The sequence below is a fragment of the Fonsecaea nubica genome (genome assembly GCF_001646965.1).
Source record: "Fonsecaea nubica strain CBS 269.64 chromosome Unknown Scaff96, whole genome shotgun sequence".
Classification (NCBI taxonomy): domain Eukaryota; kingdom Fungi; phylum Ascomycota; class Eurotiomycetes; order Chaetothyriales; family Herpotrichiellaceae; genus Fonsecaea; species Fonsecaea nubica.
Genome location: NW_019173769.1, coordinates 20,846 through 35,745, shown reverse-complemented (window position 1 = coordinate 35,745; position 14,900 = coordinate 20,846). Strand labels below are relative to the sequence as shown.

Below are 14,900 nucleotides of genomic sequence, written 5' to 3'. Positions count from 1 at the left end.
CCATCCAGTGGTGGGCAGAAGGTGACTCCTTAAGGATGAAGGGAGGAGGTGCGGTTTGGACATGATTTCGCAAGAAATTGAAATGAACACCTTGATGTTAGTATTATAGTGTATATAGCACTAAAGCCCTATAGAGAACTTTGGACCCGAGGATACAAGATCAAGCCATAGTGTCTGTGGATCCTGACCTCGAGCTGACCAGAAATAGTCCAGAAATGCTTTCATGTTATAACATGAAGCTCTCGCCACACCACTCGTAAGTTCAACCATTTGTCCCAGAACGTCGTCGTCGGTTACCTTGCTTCTCTCCATCTCAGTCATGGCGATGAAATAGGCAAACAGTATATACCGTGACCCGTACAGCTCCATCTGGCGGATCTGCTGCACCTTCGTGAGGATGGACTCTGCAATCGCTCGTCGAAGGCATTTGCTATGTGCCGTAGACGGCCCGAGTTGATGGAGAATCAACCTTGCCGTAGCTTGGTAGCACCACGCTTGAAGGCCCATGTAGGTGAATTCCGACGCGGACAACGCAGCTGACTGTTCGAATTGCTCGTGCAATTTATGAGTCCACAAAAATTCGTCCACGGCTGCTAGTAAATGGGCCCAGGTTTCGCAGTCTCCGTCTTGGTAGTTCTCCTCATCAGGTCCTCCTCGGGTGCCTTCCACGTTGTCATCTTCTGCAAGATCTTGGCCTGTTGTATAGCTGCTGTGGTCTTGCTGATGTCGTTTAGGACGGCGACGAAATCTCAACGAATGCGAAAAGACACAGATATCATAGAAGACCGGGAGCAAAGAGCGACTGATACCGTAATACCTGTCGACTCTGTCCGGAACTGGTACACGATACCGGAACGTCGGTATCTGTCGGTGACAGAGGCATTCGAATGTTTCGGAGAAGAGTGTGCAGAGGAAGTTGGGATCCATTTCCACGTAATCTGTCAGGCGGCGATTCAGATACCACGGTGCCACGAGCCGAAGGGCTGCCCGAGCTATATCGAGCGTGTGGTGTCCTATACGACTCTGATTGAAGGTTATGAGCGTGAGCCCGAGGTTGAGAGCAGCCGCAATGCCCTCCGGCGTCGAGACTACTAGCCGTAGGAGTGTCTTGAGTGCGCGTCCAGTGTTCTTCAAAGTGGTCTCGTCATCGTGCCGGCCTAGGAGAAGTCCCATCGAATTGGCAATGGTCCCACCCATACCGAGGTAGCCCATTGCTACGAGCTCGGGCGTGCAAAGGAATTGTGTCGCAAGCACCCTCTGCATCTCCGGCCGGAAGCTGGCGCCAAAGACGTAGAACTTCACAAAGCCGTTTTGATCCAAGATGAATTCTATCAGTCGTGTATCCTGTCCGCTAACGGCATGGCGAATGTTTGGGAACTGAGCAATCTGCTCAGTCAAAGGGAACAAGCACGTGTCGGAAGGGAATGGGACACACGCGGACATTGCTCCGTCATCGAGATCCGACATGGCCTGATCCCCTGAGGCCGACTGGACATCATTCTCCTCTTCATTGCCCTCGTCCTCAGCCTGGCTCTCGGGGTCTTGTACCTCTTCAAATCTCGCTGTCTCTTCTGTCTCTTCTGTCTCCGCGAAGGTGTTCAATATTTTACGGGGCCTGAAAGTGGAAGGACGACCAGGACGTAATGCTTGACGTTCTGTTTTACAATCGTGGTTGAGTCGAGCACAGCGGTCGCAAACTTGTGATTGTTGAGAGGAAAACAGACATTTCTCTTTAATCCTGTGGCATCGATCACACGCTCTCGGAGATGCTCTCTTCTTATACGGGGCCCACATGATGGACGTGAATGTGTCGAAACGCAGAGATAGGGTAGTCCTTGGAGCTGGAGAAGCTATCTCCAAGGCTTCGTACCCCGCTCTACGATCACGATGCCAAGGATACCAAGCCCATCGCAATCCAGGGGTGCGATTCGACTAAATAGTCGTTAGCGGGAGAGTAAAGCGGCGAGGGATGAGTCAGCGAAATGACCTACGGCGACGAGTGTTCGGGGATTATATATATATCCAAACACACACACATACACTGATGACGGCCTGGTTCCCGTCTCTATCTCTGGCTCCTTTTATTCCTTTTTGCACGACGGGGTAGCAAGCAAACTGAACTTGTTTGTCAAAGCTGCCAGAGTTGTCGCTATCGGCCTCTGAGAGACATCTCTCAAAAAGCATTGGCGGTGGCGGCGTCGTGGTCGAGACACAGATGTTTCTTTTCCTAGGTAGCAGAGAAAGGAAGGAGGCCGGCCATCGACCAAACACCAAAAGCTGCGATGAGAAACTGGCTCTCCAACAATATGCAGATGTAGGATGGCTGGGTAACTGCGCAACCCAGCTGTCGAAAAGAATTTCGTGTTTCTCATATCCTGGATATCCACCCTCGCTCGAATCTCCATGTCCAACGTCCGGGCAAATAAAACCCAAAGGTGCCCTTGAAGTATACAAAGCAAAAGAGACAAAGCTCACCCACCCAAGCTCAACGTGGAAAATTACTCTCCTTCATATCCCTCTCCGACCGTCGGATCCCGAGTGACTCTGATCTCCTGCATGGCGTCATTCCCGTCCCTTTCGCCCTCTAGCACTAGCCCCTTTTCATTTGCCAGGTGTAGCAAGCAAATGAAACAATAGGACGTGCTGATGTCCTTCATTTGGGGCTCGGGGTAGAAGGAGCGAAGGTCCTGGATGATATCTGTAAATTTCAACCTTCCCTCTTCGTCGTTGTTGGGTACACCTTCGTCAGCCGACGTCGATATAGGAGGCTCGGTTTCGGGTTGAATGTCATGCTGGGGCTGGTCATCGATATCCATCATATCGACATCACCATCGTCAACTCTCTGTTGCTCAGTTGCAGCTGTGGCAGAGGGTCGATCAAACACATCAATCAACTTCAATCGCCCTTCCATACCCTTCCATAGATTCTCCTTTAACCTCCTCACATCGACCTTCTTTGCCGTTCGCGCGTAGTTCACGTACTCGGGTCGGATCCGTCTCCCAGCCTGTGTCACCAGTTGGCTGCCGAAACTGCCTGGAAGAAGGTCAGGTTGGCTTGCTCGTTGCGGGTCTTGCTGTGACTGCTGGGATCCAGAAGGATCATGGTCTGCTCCAGCTTCGCCGAGGAGGTTGAGCTGCTGATCCTGCTGTGACTCGGGTTGAGGCGACAACATCTCCCTCGCATCCATGAAAGCCTGTCCGCCATCATCACCACCTCCATCAATCCCATCGTCGTCATCGTCGTCAATGGGCAATGGGCCATCAAAGGGGAGCATCTGATCGTCGTCCGCGAAGAAGTTCGCATCATAGTCACCTTTTCGGCCCTCATCATCCATATCACTCGCCCCTTCAGCAAAGGCGTTTGTGGTTCCGACACGATTCCTCGCTCCGAAACCCTCGTCAATAATGCCCATACCCACACCGCCCTCTTTTCTTCTGATTCTACCCACCCGACACTTTGGCTTTGTCCATAAGCGCATCAATTTTCTTGGGTCCACCACCTCGTCATCCTTATCCAGTAGATTGCGACCTTTTGTCCGCCACTGCGATTTCGGCAGGGAGATTTGCGAATTCAAAACAGGGGGTTGTTCAAGTAACTCCGTCAGAGATTCTGACATAGGACCCAGAAAATCAATCTCATATGGCTCCTTCTCCTTCTTTTGTCTGGCGGGTGGCGCATTTGTGCCACTGGCTTCTTGTTGTGCTTTCTGGATCTTCTGCATTCGCCAGTTTTCGAGGGTGAGAAACGCCGTCTTGCCTTTTGCGCGTGAGTTGAATGCTTTGTCGAAATAAGCCATAATAGACTCACGCTCTGCATCCTCCTGATACTTATGCTGTAAAGACAGTGCGTAACCGTCACCTCCATTTTCCAGAAGGTTGTCGTCCACGTCGTCTGCCCGAGCAACACGGGCCTGAGCTTCAATTGTATCTTTCGCCCAGGCTTCTCCTCCTTCACCGAAGCCCACGTTATCTGCGACATCGAAGCCGCCGAGTAGCCCGTCGGCGTCGTCATAATCGTCGTCAAAACCCATCGCATTGCTTCCGTCCAGGAAGATTCCTGTCTGGTCGGCCACACTTAGGGGTAGATTTGTTCCAGGTGCTGGTGTCTGGGCTCTTTTCTGTTCTTTCCATTCCTCGGGCACTTTCAGGAAAGGTAGGTTCAGGTCTCCAGACGGGTCGCCCAAGGCAAACGATTTCATAGACGGGCAAATGTCCTGTGAGTCCAGTACGCTCATGTCCGGGAAGAACTTGGATGCTAGAGAAGCGAGGTCGATTTCTTCGTCTTGATCATATGCGACGGGCTCCTCATCCTGAGTGCTGTGACTCGGCTCTTGTTGCTCCGTTTCTTGCGGTGTGTTTTCCTTGTCACCTCCCAAAGCAGCATCTCCCGCATCATCGCTGCTGTCAAACACGATGCGCCCGTCAGAGTCGATGGATAAATGATTCAGCAGCAAGCCTTTAGCTCCCCCTTCGTCAAAATCCGCAGATGCCTTTTTAAAAAGAGGGTCAACCGCAAACTCGAGCTCGAGCTTTTTGCCTTGGAAAGATGCGAAACCAGGTGCGAGTGTGGCTTCGTGGCTGCGCGCCGGCTTCTTCTTAGATTTTTTCTTCCCACCTCCTTCGCCATCCTCGCCATCCTCGTCTTCTTCGCCTTCTTCATCGTCATCCTCCTCTTCCCCATCACCTTTGTTTCGCCTTTTGCCACCTTCAGAGGCACCCCCGTCTGCGAGACCACTCAACAGTCGGCCGGTCTCCGTTGCCACACTATCGACTCTGCTCGTGTAGATCTTGACGCAGCCATCTAGCGTGCAGCTCGCCTTCTGAAAGTTGACTCCGTCTCCTTCTTTCAATAGACTCATATCATGGAAATAATCTATCAGAGCAAAATTCCATGAGTTTGCAGCATTGATTTTGTTGTCGGTTGCCATTTTCATCCATTCTTCAAAGTTTGCGAGGATCGGGACGCGTTTCATGGGTGTGACTCCGTTGTCTTCGGCGACTCGGCCCATGCTATTTCGTGGGTGTTCGCTCATTTGGCGCTGTGGGTTGTTCAATCCTCCTCTTCTTCGTACCTGCGAGCCATAATCCGATGTTCTTGGAGTTCGGGGTGCATCTGACAGGTTACTGTAGCTGGACTCTCTTCGTCTTTGGTTGAGTTTGCGCATGGGGCTTGCTGCCGCGCGAATCTCGTTCATATGGATTTCCTGGAGCGCGTGTCGAGATTGCAGCCGAGCAACCTTTTCGCCCTTGTCATCGTTGAGTGCCAATCTGTTGTGAGAGCATCGTAGGTCAGCATCGGCATTCGACACCAATTGCGATCTCGACGGGCCAGCAAAGGAGTTCGCATGGCTTCGTATCGCTCCAAGTAAAGCTGTTTGCGACAGATGGTCATACTTCACTGGAGAACCCTTGACACTCTCTCGCGCCATATTCATAACAACTGCTTGCCGACTCGGCCGCCCGCTGGAATCTCTTGCGACGCGAGGCATCGTGTCTGTGATCCTGATATTAGAGACCTTGTTTATCTTCGAGAAGGGCGTATGTCCTCAAGATCCACAGTGAAACCACCTGTCGCTTCTCCTCGGTTGTTTCAAAGGTGGGTTGTTCGCCTTGCCATCGCCTGATGTATTGTGGTGGACGCTCTCGAAGGTTGTTATGAGCGTTAAAACAGTTGGAGTGAGTCGTTTGTTGACATGCACCAGAACGGTTTAGCGCAGCCACACGTCTACACCCACACCCTTGGTCACGTGTTGTCCCTGTAAACCGGCCTGCCGGCAACGGCTTGACCTGGGCGTCCAAACTGCCCGGAATACTAGGTAGTTAGTTCTACTCGGCACAATAATCGTAGCTGATATACAAGGGCAGAAATATTCAATTCATGTTCAAGTCGCCGTGTCTGATTGCCTCTCCCGGTCTTCTCTACCTGCTTCCTCATGCCTCGTCTTCTTCCAATCATCATCTAATCTAGGACTCTTCCCGCAACAGCGCTTGCGCTCCTGTCTTTTGTTTCAGTCTTTCGCAAACCTCTACCTTTCTGAATCTCGCCAAGCAAGGCACCAATATCGCCGGTTCCGGAACGGGCAGGCGCAGGCATTGGCGGTGGTGGCGGCGGACCTCCCGGGGCATCCGATGTAGGGAAGGGAGGTGGTGGTGGGGGTGCACCGTAAGCACCGGAGCCTGGCATTGGAGGAGGCGGCGGCGGTGCTGTTGGTGCATTAGTCCCCGGCATCGGTGGAGGTGGTGGAGCGGAAGCGGAGTCAAATGCACCTGGAATAGGTGGTGGCTCTTGAACAGGCGTTTGGGGTTTGCTGTCCATAGCAGACAATGGTCTAGGTGGTGCCATGGTGCCGAATAGAATCGAAGCCAAGTGCTTTGCTGATCCGCCACCTGGGTGATCGGCTTCGTCGTCACTGTCTTCATCCTTTTCCGAACCTGCTGCCGACCATTCATCCTCCTCGGGACGACGTCGTGACTGGGCACCAGTAAAGCTGGGAGTCAACGGCTTAGCGGCCTCTTGTTGAGCAATTCGATGGAAAGGATTTGTCGATGGTAGACTTTCCGCAGGTGGTGCCGGGGCTTGAGGAGCGACTGGTGGAGGTGAAAACGGTTGGGCCTGTGGGATAGGCGGAGAAAAGGCTGGCTTTCCATTCTCAGACGGTAGTGATTGGGAAAGTTTTCGGAAATATGGGTTCCTCGATTCTTCGGCGGCGGGAGGGCTAGAAACCGGTGTAGGCTCATAACCACTGCTTGTAGAGTGTTCAATAGGAGCAGCACTTGATGGTGGGGAAGCGACTGAGCCAGTGAGCAATTGGCTGGTTGCTGGAGTGCTCTCTTGAGGCGTAATTTGTTGTGGGCCATCGTCATCGTCGTCTGACGACGAGTCGTCTCCCAACTGCTCCAGTTGAAGCTGGAGTTGCCGCTCTCTCTCTCTAGCCGCCTCAAGCTCAGCTCTTTGTGCAGCGAGCTTGGCCTCCTTCTCCTTTGCCTCCTTCTCCGCTGCCCGCTTGCGAGCCTTTTCTTCCTGTTTCTTGACCTTACCAGCCTTGACTTGCTCTTCAAGCGCACGCAAGCGGGCTTGAGCGGCCTCGCGTTCCCTCTCAAGCTCGTCTTCTTGCGTTTTGGCTTGCGCCCTAGCCTAAGTGTCAGTGGAAGTCACTCCAGATGATTAATAGGTACTCACTCCAACCGTTCGCGTCCACGCGCCTCTGCCTCCTGCTCGGCCCTGATCTGTGCCGCTGCTTCCTCTTCCGCTTTAGCGCGGGCTGCTGCCTCGGCGGCTTTCTTCGCGGAGAAATCTGTGCTATCTTGCCTCTGCTTTCGAGTGGGTGGAGGAGGCGGCTTCTTGTCAGCTTTCGGACTCGGAGGAACTACTCCCTCATTGTTGAGTCTCTGCTGACGTTCTTGCTCGCGTTTGGCATCTTCGGCCTCGGCCCTGCGGAGTTTTTCGGCTCGCTCTTGCTTCTCACGTTCCTGCCGCTGCTGAGGACTTTCACTAGGCTCCACAGTGGGCTTGAGACCAGCAGCCGCCATTCGCTCTTGGACACGTTTTAGAGCTTTCTCCTTTGCAGAGGCAATGCGGTCATGGTGCGACTGGCCTGTTGTCACGGAAGCGGCGGACGGGGTTGACGTTGGGGCTGGTCGCGAAGCCAAGTTGCCATTCGTTGACTGTGCTTCCTCGTGCGAGTAGTCGCGAGGCGGTTGCTTTGCTGAGCGTGATTGCCTGCACATGTTAGTTTTGTGTGTTTCATTAACGTCTGCATGCTCTTACTCCTCTTTGCGAATCTTCGCCGTCCTGCTGCTACGTTGGAGGTCATAGATGAGTTCTTTGATCTGATCTTCCACCCCCAGAGCTTCCTCCCACCTCCTGCGCTCGTGCTCCTGAGTCGCGTTCTCTCCTTGGTCTCGCAGTCCATCCTCCAGGCTCGAAACAAAGTCCTTGACACTGTCTTCAACATCTCGAGTCATGGCCTCGTGCCGCTCTTGTTCTGATTTGACTATGGAAGACTCTGCCTCCAAGCGTCTCTGCGCACCAGCTTCGTCATCAGTAGATGGAGGAGGGCGCCCAGCAAGTTCAGCAGCTCGAGCTTGCATCCTATACCGCGCTCGTGCTTTGATGCGATCGGTTTCAGTGACCGTGCCATTAGGCCCGGTTCCAACAATATTTGAGGAGCTGCTCGGGTGAGCTTTGGCGTCCTTCAAGCGGAAAAGTTGTAACTTGGCTTCAGCAATGTTCCTCTCGACTTTTCTTACGTCTGACGCCAATGCTGGTAGGCGATCCTGATATCGTTGCAGCTCCCTTCTCATTGCCCTCCTTTCCGCGCCTGTATCACCACCAGCAAGTCCAGCATTAGGGTGCGTATCAATATCATCCTGGAGTCGTCGGATCTGCCTGAAGAGTTCTTCAGCCTCGCGTCTATCTCTTCGATCCAACACATCGTCATCATCCGCTTGTCGATCGTCCTGGAAGTCAGTAGCGTCAAGTAAGATCTTCTTCTCACGGATCTTTTTCCTAATTTGATCGGGGGTCAAGTCATCGTAAACACTATCTCCCATATCGGATGACGGAGCCGGGGAGGGGGTTCTACCCCCATTTCCAAGGCGACGTCTGGCGCTTGAACGATACCCAATATCATCATCATTGTTGCGGAAGACTGTCGCATCCTTGCGACCAAAGTTGGGCGATGCAGAGCTGTTACGGAACGAGTGGTCCTTCAAATAGCTCACGCCGGTCTTTTGTGGCTGCAGGAATGCGCCAGAGGATTTTCTGGCTTCTGCGTCCTGGGAAAGGAGAGACTTGACAGTGTCAATAGAGCTATTGAAATTCTTTGTTGATGGCGGAATGAGTTCCGGGGGAAGTCGAGCTGGGATCGGATACCCATTCAACTTTCGATAGATAAGGTGCATGGCCACAGCGAACTCGTCCATGTTCAACCGACCCTTGTTATTCGGATCGGACAGTGTCCAAATGGCTTCTAGATCAGTTCTCTCCAGGCCGCTCTGGCCCATGATTTCAATGGCCGTCTCTCCCGCAATGAAACCTCGGCCTAGACCGTCCCAGGCCCGAAAGAGCTGATCATAAATCCTTTTCTCGTCCTTTGTGACCGCCCAAGGGATCTTTGCGGTCCCGGAAAGCCCTTGCGTCGTGTAGCCACCGGCTTCACGACCAGCTTGAGGCATCAGGCGCTGCTGGAGAGCTTCGATATTGGGCAACCCGCCGGCAGGGGTGTTGACGAAGCCCCATTGACCAGGAAGGCCAGTCGGCTGGGTTTGTAAAAGGCCTGTCTGTTGAGGTGAAACATTGGAACCGAAGCCGCTTGTAGGCATTAGTGGCAACGAGGGTCGAGCACCCCCAAAACCAGCAGGCTGGGCAGGATTCACAAAACCAGTAGCTTGAGCCTGCAATCCTTGTGACAGCCCAGGAAAGCCGGTGGCCTGCGGCTGGAGCCCGGGTTGGAACCCTGTGGCCTGGTTGTAGAAACCTGTCGGCTGGGAAGTTAGTTGGGTCAAAAGCTGCTGGTTTGAAGGCTGTTGAGGGGTTGGCTGCTGGGGAGCAGGGGGCGAAACAGCATTTTGCCTAATCGGAGTATCAAAGTCGGGCACATTCGACCGTGTTGGTGGCAAAGGCTTCTCATCTGGGACACCAAAGGAAATGATATCGACCATGCTTGATACCTCATTCTTGATCTTCTCAGGAAGGACAGCCGGGAGCTCCTTTCCAGTCAATCTCAGATTGCACAGATACATGGCCAGAGCGAACTCCGGGAAGAGGAGCTGGCCTGATTTGGTGGTATCTGACAGCACCCATATCTGCGATAAGGCACTGCCCGGCAGTTTTGACCTCAAAAGCAAATCTCTAGCCTTCTCTCCACTCAGTGCCTGGCCATCTCCAGCGGCAGACTTGAACAACTGTTCAAATTTCGCTTGATCTGTAGCAGTGATAAAAGACAACCGAATGTTCGGAATTCTATTGGAGCTCTTGCTCTCCCTCCTCTTCGACGCAGGCGCACTGGGAGAAGAGCCTTGAGTAAAGGAGGCCGCGATCTGGGCCGAAGTCTGCTGAGGACGCAGAGGAGCAGCGGCAGGGGGTTGCTGCGCAGGAGCAGGAGGAGGAGCTTGAAAGGATGGCTGCTGCTGAAAAGCTAGCGCCTGCAGAGGTGGTTGTTGTTGGAATGGCGGTTGCTGCGGTGGATTTTGAGGCGGATAGCCCGTGAATTGAGGTTGTTGCGCAGGGGTCTGAAAACTCTGCTGCTGCTGATAACCTGGAAAACCAGTCTGTTGGGCTTGTAACTGACCGGGGAAGCCGGTGGGCTGCGGTGCAAAGGGTGATGGTTGCTGTTGTGGAGGAGCTTGACTGAATGAGCCGAATGATTGCTGGGGTCCAAAGCCCCCAGGCGCAGGACCAGGGCGAGCAGAATTTGTGCCGCCCAAAAAAGAATTGGAAGACGAATACATGCTTGCAAACAAACGACACAGACTGCAAAAGCGGATGAAAGACAGAAGAGATGGGAAAATTGAGATAGAAATTGGGTGAGACGAGTAGCAGGCAGAGTTAGAGAAGCACCAGATGCGACACTAGCAACCGACCTCGCCGACCTGGACCTCAGCGGGTTGGCTGTGACGCGGTCTTTGCTCCAACATCAGCTCCAGCATCGTGGCTGAGGGAGGTGAGGCTGAAGCTTGGCATGTCGCTGCTTTAACAGAGCATGATTTCCTATCAACTGCACCCTGGAAGCACACAAACCCATCATAGCTGACAAGCATCTTCCAATCAGAAACAACATTTCATGACAGACGTTGCTGACACAGACAGCCTGAGACAATCACTTGAATGGCAAAGAAGTCAAGTGAAAATCACAGAGCAGTGACAATGGCCCATGTCCCTACTAGATTACTGACGACAAGCTTTGTAGCGATTGACACCCAGTCGCCTTTTCCTTCGGACGAGCCGCCCTTGGTGACCATCTGTCCTGCGCCGCCATTGTTCTTAAGCTGAACGCTGGACTGACTAGCTATTTATGTTGCCAGAAAAGCGGAGCAGAAAGAGCTCCTTTCGATGACAAGAATCTCGGCGAATCCACAGAAATCGGACAAATCAACTGCGAAGGCTGACTCTGAACTCTTATCCGTGCGATTCGTTCCATGGAAAACAAAATACTGCCCGAAGCCCCGAAGCATATTACTACGGCTCCCATGTTGGACCGTAGTGTCCGCAATCCGTCGGCTGAATGGGCACTGGGGAAAAACGCGGAACATTTTTGGTGGAGCAACACGAGGGATGAACTCCTCAACCTTAAATCTCCAGATCATTCTACCCCGGATGCGGCACCGGTAAGGATCCTGCTGATGGTCTCACCAAGGGATATCCTTTGTCCATGGGGCCCAAAGAGCCCAAAGTTGATGGGGAGGTAAGACGTCAACGAGGTCAATTATCCGTGTACCAGGAACAGTCTACATGGCAATCGCCTTACGATTCGAATCCTAACTATAATTCCTATGTGGAGGGACCAAGAAGGCTCCGCACAATCTGCCCGAGGTTTCGGGAAGAATCAAAATGCAGCATACGCCTAAAACGCAGAACGTATCCTGGCTTGCCCTCGATGTCGTTTTACCTAAGCCACTCGCATACCCAGCAGACCAGGGTCCACTATCTCAAAAATCTCCATATACAGCCCCCTTTGCGTCGATGATCAAGAACACCGCTGTGAAGCGGCGTCGCTATCGGTGCGCCGAAGCGTGCAGCACTTGCAAACGTCGCAAAGAGAAGTGTTCGGGAAGCAGACCCTGCGCTCGCTGCATTGAACGTGGCGTTCATTCGACATGTCAATCCCAGCCTCGCCAGACGTCTACGGGTTTCACAAAGCCGTACAGCATCAATCACGAAGCCCCAATCGGTGTCGAATCAATCAGTCAAGATAGGAATGTGCAAGACGGACCACCACATGAGTCGCTCTATCCTTTGAGCCTCGCGATGAGCAATACCTCTACGAGTTCTGTTCTCGAGACATCCCGGCTGATACAAGACACCAAGGGCAAATACATGTTTATTGGGGACTCAGCAGACTTGTCGCTGCTTCAGAATATTTGCAGTCTTGTTGGGACGTGCATCGGACCATGTACGTTTGTGGAAGATCCTTTCCGATATCAGATGGTCGAGTCGGCGCCTGAAGGTCCCGCTACGTGGCTGCACGCAACAGACCACCGACCTCCTGTCAAACCGAGCTTTGATGAGGCAGCTTATCTGATTCGTCGGTATATCATGGCCACAAACTGTGTGCTGGATCTCTTTGACGAGAGTGACCTCCTCGACAATCTCGCAAGTTGGCTGGAGACTGAACCGCACCACACGTCTGTCTTGAGCGCGATATACTTTCTCGTGTTCGCCATAGGAGCCCAGACATGTCCCGAAGATAAAGATGCACTTGCCAAGGTCTACTTTGATTATGGCCGGTTTCTAACGGCATCATATTTCATGGAAGATCCCAGCATTCCAACCGTGCAAGCATACGCCATGATTACAATGTATCTGCTGGGGGCGTCTCGAAGAAATGCTGCATTTATGTATCTCGGAACGGCCGTTCGTGCCGCTTATGCTCTCGGGCTACATCGGTCTGATATCGCCGGGCTCTTTTCTCCGGCCGAGATCAAAACACGGGAGAGGGTCTGGAAGGTGATGCGGATCCTTGACCTCTTTATGAGCACCTCGCTGGGCAGGCCTCCGTCTACGGAAGAGACTCGGAACACAGAGCTGGACGAGAACTACTCCCCGTCGGTGGACCTGTGCGCCATCTTCGAAAAGATCTTGACCGACATATATGCGAAGCGGATGATCTCCACCGACACAATTCAGAAAATCAGCCAACACCATCGCCGATGGACAGTGCGCTTCCACAGCTATCTAGACACAGACCGAATCAAGGACCAGGAATTCCTCGAGGGCCGGCTGCCAAATATTGGTCTCATACACGTCCATGAAGCCTACTACTGGACTATCATGCTTCTGACTCGGCCGTTCTTCGTGGAGTATATTTCCAGTCGCATTGCACTGAAGGCGCAGAACTGCAGCGATGGAGACAGAAGCCCTGACCCTCTCCGATCTTCCCACCGAATCCAAGTTCACGCTTGTGTCAACTCTGCGATAAGCACGGTGAATCTGTTGAGAAAGTTACTTGGATTTGAAGGTATACCGAAGAGGCTTCCTTTTGTTGTCAATTCGATCTTTGTTTCAGGTCTCGTACTGGGATTGTCTTACTTCGGTGACTTGTATAAGATATATCCCTTGGATGACAGCCTCGGCACTGCTTTGCGGCTGCTTGACCTCTTTCCACACGACGCTGTCGCAAAAAGGAATCTGGTGATTCTTCAGTCACTGCTAGATGCATGCAAGATCTACGTCAGGAGGAAAACAACGGAGAATATGGCAATTCACTCTCAACTGGTGAGTGGAATGTTTGGACAAATACGTAGAGAAGATGAGAAGGAACATTCGGGCACGACAAGTATTCCGGCGAGAGATACTCGCTCTGTCGACAACATCGAGAACCTCCTAGGTCGACCAGACTTGCATATCGACCAAGGACTGAGCACTTTACCCACCGATGCCAACGGCGAAAATGCTGGATCGCATACGCTCGATGACACAGATATCGATAACCTCAATCTCGAGGTGTTGGCTGGTCCCTCTGCATTTGACGATGACATCTCGATGCTACCTCCTATGTCTCCAAGGACATTATGGTTCGGCTCCTACGAGGATAACGTACCCTTGTTCTCTATGATGGATGAGCGAGATTTCCTGGAATAGTGGTGGCTGTTAGAAACGCCTCATTGACTGCTCTTTGTGCAGAAACTTGACTCTTGGATAGTTGAACATTTGGGAGGGATCTGCGCATAGGGACATAGGCAATATGCCTCCAGCCACGGACTCAACTGGATACTGAGCTTGTGCCTCTTCTTTGAGCAGCCATAGCGTCTATGCGACTCTTTGCCGACAAGGTCTGCTGAGGTCTGCAATGTCGTCTTGCAGCAATGCGACTCGTCTCATGGCACTGCAACATCTGTTGTGTCTCTTGAAGTTTCGCCAGTGCCGAAATCAACAGGCCTGAGAAATAGTTCTTGTCACTTTTCTACCTCGATGACTTCGCACTCAAGACCTCGGCATGGGCTGTACCCCCTTCTAGGCCTGTGTCCAGAATCCCCCAAGGAGGCTTCGGGCTGGGCATCCTTTCCGAAAACCCTTCGGCCTGTGGATGCATCCATCCATACAAGCAGGGGATTTGCAGAGCGGGCCAATGAGAGGAGATGCCGAAAACCTCAACGCTTTGCTTCCGATGAGAATGCTACTCCCCAGATTTCCGACCCCCCAATTCATTGCCGACTTTACCTCCCGACTGATGTCGAAACCGCTCAGAGTTGACGCTCCCCAGAGTGAGGCTTACTCCATATTCATTCACGACACTGCGGGGTGGCTGACTCGGTTGAAGTCGTCGTCCTCAAGGCCGACACCTAGCCTTGTAAAAGTCCGTTGGACTGATCCAATCCGCGTTATCAACGTCACCGGCCACGCTGTCTCTGGAAGTTTTCACTCCCGGTGCATGATCGACATAGTCTCTCAATCGGCTTGACGGCTGCTTCATTGTGACCGATGCATGTCTACTGGATGAAAGCGACCAGCTACTACGTGTCTTATAATCATATGCATCGACCAGAGAGATCATGCTTCGGATGGCAATGGGAGAAGCCTGTGCCCCGGAGATCCATCGTATGGCTGTGATGTTTGTTGTCGAGTTTATGATTTTGGCAGACCTTGCCCAGTCGTTCAGCTTGATGGCGATATGGTGACTGCTTCCGACCGTTGGAGCATCAGTCTCCCAGGGGGCAATGCATAAGTGAGGTTCACTTGT

The 14,900-nt window shown here is 52.6% G+C and overlaps 4 protein-coding genes across 4 annotated transcripts; 1 reads left to right on the top strand and 3 right to left on the bottom strand.

Moving 5' to 3' along the window:
* Nucleotides 1-120: 120 nt before the first annotated feature.
* AYO20_09821 (hypothetical protein) lies at nucleotides 121-1,467 on the bottom strand (the record flags this gene model as incomplete). The annotated part of the gene is made up of 1 exon (XM_022648089.1): nucleotides 121-1,467. The coding sequence occupies one exon, from the start codon at nucleotides 1,465-1,467 to the stop codon at nucleotides 121-123; it is 1,347 nt and encodes a 448-aa protein (XP_022495915.1).
* Nucleotides 1,468-2,498: 1,031 nt separating this feature from the next.
* Nucleotides 2,499-5,489, bottom strand: AYO20_09820 (hypothetical protein; the record flags this gene model as incomplete). The annotated part of the gene is made up of 1 exon (XM_022648088.1): nucleotides 2,499-5,489. The coding sequence occupies one exon, from the start codon at nucleotides 5,487-5,489 to the stop codon at nucleotides 2,499-2,501; it is 2,991 nt and encodes a 996-aa protein (XP_022495914.1).
* A 470-nt stretch (nucleotides 5,490-5,959) lies between these two features.
* On the bottom strand, nucleotides 5,960-10,452 carry AYO20_09819 (hypothetical protein; the record flags this gene model as incomplete). Its single annotated transcript, XM_022648087.1, has 3 exons — nucleotides 5,960-7,130; nucleotides 7,181-7,720; nucleotides 7,769-10,452. The coding sequence occupies 3 exons, from the start codon at nucleotides 10,450-10,452 to the stop codon at nucleotides 5,960-5,962; spliced, it is 4,395 nt and encodes a 1,464-aa protein (XP_022495913.1).
* A 1,516-nt stretch (nucleotides 10,453-11,968) lies between these two features.
* Nucleotides 11,969-13,801, top strand: AYO20_09818 (hypothetical protein; the record flags this gene model as incomplete). The annotated part of the gene is made up of 1 exon (XM_022648086.1): nucleotides 11,969-13,801. The coding sequence occupies one exon, from the start codon at nucleotides 11,969-11,971 to the stop codon at nucleotides 13,799-13,801; it is 1,833 nt and encodes a 610-aa protein (XP_022495912.1).
* Between the last annotated feature and the right edge of the window lie 1,099 nt (nucleotides 13,802-14,900).